Source organism: Diospyros lotus, unplaced genomic scaffold, assembly GCF_014633365.1.
Source record: "Diospyros lotus cultivar Yz01 unplaced genomic scaffold, ASM1463336v1 superscaf1, whole genome shotgun sequence".
NCBI classification, from domain to species: Eukaryota; Viridiplantae; Streptophyta; class Magnoliopsida; order Ericales; family Ebenaceae; genus Diospyros; species Diospyros lotus.
Window position 1 is genome coordinate 4,479,417 of NW_026267104.1, and position 10,593 is coordinate 4,490,009.

Sequence of the window (10,593 nt, forward strand, 5' to 3'; positions counted from 1 at the left end):
TATTATATTCCTATTACAACATTGACCCTCCTATACTCCTAGGTACATGACAACTTGCAACAAGTAGCCATTGCTTCATCCAATTCCATCATTTTCTATCTAGTTTATTCTCTTTTCTTTCATTCTCCCTCTAGGCCGCTTCTTCTTCGTTCTTAGGTTCTCATCAACTAGAACAAAAATGATTATAATTGCAATAAAGGCTGCATCTACCTCCAAAGAGTAACAGACCATTTCCCTTGGGTTTGCAATAGCTATCAAATTAAGATTGCTATTACACATAGTTTGAGGATCCACTATGATGCCAAAGCTTGTTAATATGTCCACATCAAGTGCCTTCAATGAATTTAGTCGCTCCTTGTCGTAGGTAGCAGCTAAAACCTGCAACCCTAAAACCTTTAAATGACGTTCATTCTAAAATTCACCCATCCAATGGGTTACCACATATGTTCCCCTCCTCTCATCATCTTCAAAAATGACAACAACACAGTGACATTGTTTAGGATCAACAAGACTTCCTCTTACTGGTGCGGTCTTCTTCTTATCCTTCCTAGTTGTCTCCTGCTCGTTGCCATATACCCCAGATTTATCCTTCACAATTTTCTCCTCCAATGGTGTCCCAGTGTTCCTCCTGACAATTTCCCTTCCTGTATGGTCATATTGATTGCATAGAAAGGGATGCGTAGGTTCCATAGGTTCCTCAATGGCTGAAACATGGTTTCCATCCCAACCTTCATCCCCAATATGATTTGTAGCCAGATTACTTGAGGAAACCATCCTCATATTCGAACTATCAGAGGCATGAAAGCCAACCTCATAGCTGTTTTCATCTGCAATCTGATTTGTAGACCGATCCTCAACCAAATTTTCAACTTCATGCTCTTACAAAATGTGGTTTGCACGGATCTCTTTATCCAATTTCCTTTCTTCTTCGAGACCTTGTGCTACCCTTGACAAGTTTACTTTAGTTCCAGCACTTTTTTCCTTAATATTGACTGGATTTTCAGTCATAACCTCCTGATTCCATGCAAACAATTAAGCAACTCCTTCCTTGTGTTTGTTAGAGTTTCTCTCTATATGAACTTCTTTTTCAACAATATTAGATTGTCCCTTTGCCCTTGCTTCCCTATCAATCTGTTCATTACAGATTCCCTTTGGATAATGCCATTCACTACCAATATCATCATTGATGTTGCATTCCTCCTCCTTGATAATTCTGTTGAAACCGGTATACTTCTTCCACTCCACATTGGAAATAAGCAGTGAATCCGCTTCTCGCCTTCTTGACTTCTCTTTTAGCTGCTTCATTTTAAGGAAGTCATATTTATTAAAACTTCTGCAATAATCATCAAAGAATTCAACATGAAAGCTGTAGTGATATTTCTTAGTTAGTATCATCGCGAACTCTTTCACCTGTTCATGTAATATGGCCGAATTCCTTGTTTGTGTCATGTACCACACTTCTTGTTTCCTTGTCTAATTGGCTGCTCCACTCCTCAAACTTCTTTTCCCATGCCTGAGGCTTTTGGCCAAACTCCTTATGATGTGTGCCTTCAATTGAGAATGCAACATTCTTTTGTTGCAATTGTGATCTCGTTTGTTTCATGTATGCATTGCTCCCCATAACCTCACAAGCAGGACGTCCTCCTGAAAATGCAACATTTTTTTGCTGCGATTGAGATTCTAATGGTCTCGTGCATGCACTACTCCCCATGGCAAACTTCTTAGGAACAGGATAAGCTGAAGGCCAATAAACATGAACTCTGTACATCCTTAATCCCCCAACTTTCGTTCGGTATCTACTTGACAGTCGTTGCCTAGGATACACGTTTGTCTCACATAGTCAACGATCTTCAATTTTCCAGCAAAATGAGCCGCCTGCTAGTAATAAATCCAATTCCACCTTCGAGCTCACTTGCTGCAACAGTCTCCTATACTCGCCACAAAGAGCCCCCGCTTTTCTTTGCCCCTTTAATTCGAACAAGGTTAACTCGATTTTCAGCCAAAATGTTTTCCCTTTTACTCACAGCCTAGAATTCGATAGAAGTCATCGCCTGTGGAGTTCTATTCGCTGATTCGTTAGCAATCGTTGAACTTCTTATCGGAATCTCTTGAACCACTGCTCAATTAGTTTCGATGATGGTTGAGGTTGCCTTCCTAAACCGCAATTGCAGCAGCTCGGAAACAATAGCGAATCAAACTATTGTTTTGCCTTCACAGTCGAACCTTCCTCCTTTCCTCCACAATTTGAATCGGAAGTCCATAGTACTTCGTGTGAGTTCGTTTAGTTTTGTTGTAGCCTTTAGAAAATTGATTGACTATGAAACAACAACTATGCTCTGCCTAATTGGGAATTGATCTCCTCTCAATTTAGCAACCTTGGATTCGTTTCCTGGGATCACTGCTATGAATCACCTATCACCTTAATCGACTATGCTGCTCCGAATCACCACTGTTCACCTTCGTAAATCACCACTACTCCAAAAATCTAACAACCTTCCAGATCGTCGGGATTCTGCCAAATCGCCAGAATTCCCCATTGGAATCGTCCGGGTTGCTCGCCTTTCTTGAGTGACTGTGAAGCTACCACGGGATTCTCTGGAATTGAGAATCGATCGCTATGGGTAGCTACAATTTATCAAATTCATGTAATAGTTGAACACTGATGCTTGTAGCTGGGGACTGTCGCTAGGAATTTAGAATTTGCACAAGTTGCAGCGAACGAAGGCTAAGGATGTTCACGGAATTGGTTGGGGTTCTTTGCCTTTCAATTGTTGAAAGAGGAATATCGTATCTCACAGACTAACTTGCTGCACCAATTCCCTCGTGTGTCGGAATCAAATTCCGAGATTCAATCGGTCTCTTCCTTCAAAATTGCCTACACACACCGCTTAATAGCTTTTGTTGAATCAACAGTCAGAGTTGCAGCTAGGAGATCGCCTCTAGCACCGCCTTCCAAAGGGATTGGCTCTGATCGCACCACCTGCTGTGGATCGGCAATCTTGTTTCACTAACTTGCCTTACTCACTGCTTCCAAGCCACCATAATTCCAACACTAAGACCTCTTCTATAAACCGCCTACCTCCGTCAGGATCTACCAGATTTGCTTCGAGTTTGGCTGGATTACTTCCAAATCAGATCGGACGCTATTAAATTTTCGAACTCATAGCTAAGGAACAACTGCTCTAATACCAATTGTCACGTACCTAGGGTTTGAATTGGCTATCGCAAAGATCGGATAGAGCTAAGTCTAAGAACAAAGGGAATTTAGGGGGAGATTGGACATAAATGGGGAAGAATTTATAGAGAAATGAGGGAGAGTAGTAGAGAGAAATGAGAGGGAGATTAGAGAGAAATCTAGAGAGAGGAATGAGATTTTCATTTAATCAATTCAAGCATAATTCCATCTGATTACAGTAGCCCTTTATATAGGCATACCTGATTGCATAACCACCTCTGTGCTTCTAACTAATTGCTAAAATATCTCCTAACAATTATCATAGGCCTATTATTATATTACCCCTTTAATGTTCCTTGGGTTATATTATAGTGGCATGGCATTCATAATGCCAATGGATTTCTAAAAGTCATATTGACAATGTGTATCAATGCAAAAGAACAATGTGGCAAAATTTTATGTTGGATGCCCTTCTTGATGTAACCCTCTACTTATAAAATGATGAGATAGAGCTCTAACACCATTTTTATAAGGAAAAGTTTAATGAGATGTCCATGGATGAAGATAATATCAACTTAGTTGATATTGTGAAATCAGCCTGTATAACATGGAAACGCAAATTCATCTTAATAACTTCAGGTGATAAAACAAAAAAATAGCAATAAAGAATAGCATTTATGTTATTTCCAATTTTTCCATATGAGAATAAGATTTGCTCCAAATCTTGGTTGCAGTGTGTCTTGAGAGTGAATAAATCCTAATATTAACTGCAATCAAAATAAAAAAATGGTTAGGGTCAAATCCTGGAATGAGTAAAATTATAAAAAAAAAAAAAATGTGCTCTGGCTTAAGATTAAGCTTTCCTCCATCCCATATCTGGTTCAGAGCAGATCTTAAGATCAACCAAAAAAGAGTGTTCCAACCCAGATGAAGTAACGTACATTGATTTTAATAAAAAGAAAATGATAACATGTGTCAGTCCCAGTAAGAAGAAGCAAGTGATAAATAAGGTATTCAAGGCCTAGATCTACAGATCTTGGGCAAATCTATATTGATCTTCCCAAATCAAATCTGTAGTTTGTCATGTACTAAGGGTAATTAGAAGGGCAATAATGTAATTAATTATATTAGTTTGTTAGGAGATATTTGGGTGTTTGTTAGGAGCACATGGGTGCTGTTAGAAATTAGTTAGGGAGCTAGTTAAGGCCTATAAAAAAGCCCATTGTAAGAAGAGAGGGTATGCTTGAATTGATAATTGAAATCTGATTCTCTCTCTACAATTTCTCTACAATCTCCCCCTCATTTCTCTATTCTGCTCTCCCTCATTTTCTCTCTAATTTCTCCCTCATTCTTCTTCAATTTTCCCTCTAATACATTCTGCTCTTAACCTTAATTCAATTGGATCTTTCCGATTGTCCATTTCAGTCCGTCTTGAACCCTAGGTTCATGACAAATGGTATCAGAGCGGTCGTTCTTCGGCTGTGGTTCGTGCAATTTTGGTAGTTGATTCTCGGCGGAATTGATTGAGCAGAGCAGCTGGTCGTTTCTGGAAGCTAATCGTAGGTCGGCGAATTTCGAAAGTGTAGCAAGCCAGCGATTAGCGAAAGCTGGATTTGGAGTTGCGAGCTGGTTTAAAAAGTCGCGCATCTGGTCCAGTGAATTCAATAGTAGTGTCGGGGGTGAGTTAGGTTGCTGGTCCATAGCGATCGGTTCCAGTGAGTAGGTAGAACTAGAGGAGGAAGACGCGGTTCTCTCAATTCTGATTAGAGCGAGGCAGGAAGTTAGGCTAGGAAGTTGGTCGAACAACAATTTAAGGCATCAAAAAGGAGCAGATTAGAGTGATTGGAGTCTACCGCGATCGTAACTCGATTCCCAGGACTTGTCGATCAAGGCGAACTCAAGGAGGCGGTGGTCCTCCCGCCGTGGTCGGTGATTGGGTGAGAAGGAGTCGTCGGCGGGGAGGCGATCGTGAATCCATAGCGATCGCAAGCAGAGCCGATCTCGACCATCCAAGCAAACTTAAGGAGTGACGTTGGAACCGGTGATTCTCAGCTAGTCGGTTAGGATTGTAGTAAGGAGTCCGTCGAAGGTGGTGCCGTGGACAGCCAGAGGGTTGCGACTGTCCAAGGCGAGCGTGAGTTGTCGAGGGTGAAGCGGATGGCCCAGACCGGAAGACCAGTCCGCCCATACCGATAAGCTTCCTGTAGGCGCGGCTGTGGTGTTGCGGTTTTGATCAAGAATTTCGACTGGATTTTTGTGGGGCGTTGCTGCCTTGTTCGGCACTGTGTGTGCTACGGTTGTGGTTGCCTTCCAACTTATGCTGGTGATTTTGGAATCCGAAGGTGATCCAGTGGCAGATCGGAGCAGGTGAGCATCTCTCAGATTAAATTTTGAAGGAGAGTTAGTGGCCCCAGCCATTGGACAGTGATTGGGGTGTGGGTCGCAGCCGTTGTAAGTCTTGATTGATGGCAGCGATTGCAATAATTCTCAAGCTGTCAGCAAAGGAAACAAGAGGTAGATTTTGGTTGTAAATTTTTGGCTGACTTGGGTCAAAGTGGAAAGGCAAAGAGGAGTGGGTGCCCGACTCTTGAGTTGCAATTGAGGCGAGTCTAGGAACTGCTACAACATGCAAAACAAAAGCATGTATATAACTCCCATTCCTTGGCCGTCGAAGTATGTTGTTGGTGAAAATTCAACCATGGGTAGCAGTGCATATCTGAGACCATTGGAGTCTCAGTTGCAGCAGAAGAATTCTTCCTTTTCAGTTGGAAGGGAGCATCAATGGCAGCCAAAGAAGGCTGCATTTTCAGTGGGGTGTCCTACTCATGAAGTTAGGAGAGGCTGTGAGCAAAGGGAAACAAAGGCAGCCAAGGGGAGCAGTGCATACATGGAGCAAATGAGCCCTAAATTGCAGCAAAAGAATGCTTCATTTTCAGCTGGAATGGAGCTTCAATGGCAGCCAAAGAAGGCTGCACTTTCAGTTGGCAGCAACAAGGAACATAAGAAGGGGATCAGCCAATTGGACAAAGGAACCAGCAGTGGGTTTGATGAAGAGTGCAAGGAATTTGGTCGAATGTTCCGTGAGAAGTTGCAAGAGTTTGCAATGATACTATCTAAGGAGTATCATTACAATTTTCCTGTCGAATACTTTGATGACTATCATGGAAGTTTCAACAAAGAGGAGTTTCTTAAAATGGAGAAGCTGAAGGAAGAAAAAAGTGAGGAAAAGGAATTGGAGGAAGGCAATCAATCAATTGACAGCCTCTCAAGCACTCTTACTAGTGCTAAGACACTTGGTCAGGTGTCAATCATTGAGCAATCGTTGGCTAGAAGTGAAGTTGCACCATCTCTTGATGTTAATGCTCACAAACAGCCTTGGTATGAGTATTCAAGGAAAGAATACAAACCTCCATTGCTGCATTTTGAGGCTGCTGTTGATATTTCTGCAGCAAAACATGGCTGTGGGATGAATGGATTGACTTCAAATATTCCAAAGAGTACTGGGACATCTTTTACCACATCATTCTCTACTCAATCTGGTGCTGCATTACCTGTTTTTCATCATGCAGGAACCATTCAAGGAGTTCAACAGCCTGCTGGGAGTTTTTCTAGTGGATATTTAGCCTCAAACAATCTCCCTATTGCTCTTTCTCAGATATCTAATGGCAGCTCGCATGATCATTCAAGGGGGCAGGATACATTCGTTGAAGAAAGAGATGCTGATTTCGCTTTCAGCCAAGGGAATTTTTCTATGAGTTATGATCATGAAAGTAGTCCTCTCGACCAGCAGCAAATTCAAAGGGGTGAAGAATTTTGGAGGTCGGTTGTAGCTGGAAAAAAACTAAGGGAGGTAGTTGAAGAAGTTGTAGGTTTTGCCAAAGAGGATGTAGCTGGAACAAAACTAAGGGAGGTAACTGAAGAAGTTGAAGGTTTTGCTGAAGAAAACAAAACTATCGCTGCTGTGTTGGTTTTTGCTCCTACTAGAAAATCCAAGTTGCTGTCTAACACATGGAATGATGATTTGTTGGCTGAAATTGAAGTTGCATCAGCTCCTAAGGCTAATGCTCACAAGCAGACTTGGTATGAGTGTCCAAGGCAAATCTGCAATCTTCCATTGCTGCATTTCGAGGATGCTGATGATATCTTTCAATTTGCAGCTGTGGTGCACCATGGAGGTGTAGAAACAACTGCTGCTGGTATTGAACTTGAACTCTATCAACTTGCTCCTATTGAAGTTCTAGGCCGAATTACGACAGGAATTGATCTTGGATACTTGAGAACGAGGAAGAAGAAAAGGCCTAGAAGGACAAGAAAAGAAAGAAAGAGAAATCAGATAGAGAAGGCGGGCATTGGATAAAGAAGTAATGGCTAGGTGGTAATAAGTTTCTTGGGGACAAGAAACATTTCAAGGAGGGGAAATTGTCATGTACTAAGGGTAATTAGAAGGGCAATAATATAATTAGTTATATTAGTTTGTTAGGAGATATTTGGGTGTTTGTTAGGAGCATATGGGTGCTGTTAGAAATTAGTTAGGGAGCTAGTTAAGGCCTATAAAAAGGCCCATTGTAAGAAGAGAGGGTATGCTTGAATTGATAATTGAAATCTGATTCTCTCTCTACAATTTCTCTACAATCTCCCCCTCATTTCTCTATTCTGCTCTCCCTCATTTTCTCTCTAATTTCTCCCCCATTCTTCTTCAATTTTCCCTCTAATACATTCTGCTCTTAACCTTAATTCAATCGGATCTTTCCGATTGTCCATTTCAGTCCATCTTGAACCCTAGGTTCATGACATAGTTCTATCCACAACAAAAGTATACAAAACACAAAAATGGTTTCATGAGCTTGCTGAGTGTACGTGCGTAAAAAACATGATTGTTGACAAAGGTAGTGGCAATCGATGATCTTGTTGGTATAGCCAGACTGTTAATGGGTTGAAGAGGTGGCCTGCTGGCAAGGATTGTGGAGCCACAAGTGCGACAACAGCAATGATGATGGATGGCGAGGAGTTGCGGGAGTGCAAGGCTGAATGAGGGTTTTGAAACCCTGATAGAAAAGGTGTCCATCTTTATACCAAGTGGCTGGAAATATGTGTATTGCAGGGCCACATTTTATAACGCAAAGAGACGGTGGATATAGTGGGCCAGAAATGGATTTTGTTGACCCAACCTGACACCAAATGCGTTTGTATCTGAATAAACTTATATCCATTTTTTCCTGATTAATAGTGTCAAATGGCTTGGGGCAAGTCCTATTTGCCATTCCTATATGAGAACATCATATATTCTTGTATAACCTTTTCTTTTTCTAATTCCTACCATTCATTACAAATTTCTAGAATCTCAGTGTTCCTACAGCGTAATAGCAAAATTGCAACCATCTAATGTATAACTGATATTGTCGTTCCAAAGAATTTGATGCTACAGGAAGTTTATTAGTTATCCATTATTACTTTGTGATAAGTGAAAAAAGTTGGTACATTGTTTGGACCTGCTTTCTTTCTTTTTTCTTTTTTTAAAACTTACAGTTCTATGAATTATCACTTGAACCTATTTCATCATTAAAGAAGAATAAGAAAATATAAATACAGTCATGGATATGCATTGTAGACATATATATTACATAGTTGTCAAATCAAAGGCATGCCTGAGGCACACCTTGGTGCGAGGCGCATCCCTGTGTGCCTCTTAACAGCCAAGGTACAAGCCTCAATTTCAGGTGCAAGCACAAGCTTTCTGCAAACTGAAGGTATTTTTATTTTTTGTTTTCCAAAAGCTTTTAGCTTGATTTGTCATTGAAGAAAATGTTTCTTGTTGATATGTAGGTATAGTTGAGTAGATTGGGGCCTGACAAGCCGCGCTTGCATGCAAGCCGAGCATGTGGGCACGTGAAGCCTGCCTCTGGTGACCTGTTTTTCAATGTCGCTGGAGGCAGGCAACAATTTTCTGAATCTTTGCACTAAATTTTTTTGCTGATTAGTGCAACTGCGGACTGCCAGTGTTTTTTAAATTCTTTTTTGTTTTCTCTTCAGTTACTTTTTTTTAATTCTTTTGTCTACATGTATTGAAACTTGAAATTTGAGACAACTCTTTCTTTTTGTAGTTTTAGAGTTTTAGTACTTTGTTGAAATAATATTAGTTGTTAATTATTATAATTTTGCTTATTTCTCATTCATGGTTTTATGAGTTTGCAATAAGGATTAAGTATTTTATAAGCATCTTGTATTATGCAATACAAAAAGATTTTTCAGACAATATCGAGGGTACATGACTTGTAAGGGCATGGAAATGATCCTAGTATAACAGAATTCTAATGGCATTGCATGCTTCTTATGTATTTCACATTCTTTTCCGCAAATGAAACAAGCCCTAGTAAAAACTTTCGTCCTTCCACCCCCCCCCCCCCCCCCCCCCCCCCCAAAAAAAAAAAAACCCCTCCCTCCATGCTGCCTGCATAACCGCAGCAAGTTCCTAGAGCACGTAATTATGTACTTGACATCGGTGTTTTAGTTTTCAAACAGGGGGCCACCATCTTAGTAAAAACAACTTTTGCAATATTGCAGGTATGATATGGCTTCTAACCGATGGTGGAAGGAGACAAGTGTACCGAGAAAAGCCTCTGATACCTCCTCAGTAGGTTTTGTTGCATTGGACTGCGAGTTGCATGTGATGGCACTCGTGAATGCGGTTGATTTAACAGAAAACAACAGAAGGCCGCGACAACCTGCTAAGAAGGGGGCATCATTGTTCATACAGGTATATCATCCAAGGAAGAAGACGTGGAGATCCTTGATCACAAAACCACCTCTCCATTATCATTTGGATTTGAGAACTGCTGTCATGTGCACCATTCGATTGTAGACTACTACGTATCTGCTGTCATGTGCACCATTCGATTGTAGACTACACATCTGGTGTGTGTATTAATCAGCGACTTTGGTTCTGCTGTTAACTCTGTTTGTATAGCTTGATGTGGGGTGGTTGCAGTATATTCAGATATTCGTGTTATTTTCCCTCACAAATTATATATGTAAATAACCATTTTAAGTTGAAACCATAGGTTTACTTAATATAGCTGTTTCGTATTCATCTCTGTTGAGATCTGAACGTGGAGAGACAGGTGCTTCTGCAATTGATATTGCTCTGATCTGAATCTGCATTTTTAAAATGGTACGATTCCATAAAAAGAAAAAAAAGAAAAGAACTGATAAAGGAGGGCTGGCTTAAGTAGTCAATTACTATCATAAAAATGTATGGGATTAAACAATATAAAGTCGAGATAAATAGCAATTTATTGAGAGAATATTTTGGTGATTGCATGAAGCATGCGTGTTTACGTACGTGGGTCAGTCAAATCCGCGGAGTTTAATTGAAAAATAAAAGACCAAGAAAAGTTAAACAATTGAAGCATTCAAATAGA

The 10,593-nt window shown here is 40.6% G+C and overlaps 1 protein-coding gene and 1 non-coding gene across 2 annotated transcripts in view; one reads left to right on the forward strand and one right to left on the reverse strand.

Moving 5' to 3' along the window:
* LOC127792937 (F-box/kelch-repeat protein OR23) overlaps positions 1–10,266 on the forward strand; it is a 29,810-nt gene extending 19,544 nt beyond the window's left edge. Inside the window, exon 2 of the mRNA XM_052323620.1 lies at positions 9,737–10,266. Coding sequence (XP_052179580.1) covers positions 9,737–10,034 — 298 coding nt within the window. The 3' untranslated portion in view covers positions 10,035–10,266. The remainder of the gene's footprint in view (positions 1–9,736) is intronic.
* Positions 6,664–6,744, reverse strand: LOC127793282 (small nucleolar RNA snoR35). The gene has a single exon (XR_008021297.1). It is a non-coding gene; the product is annotated as a small nucleolar RNA snoR35 (small nucleolar RNA).
* Positions 10,267–10,593: the final 327 nt, after the last annotated feature.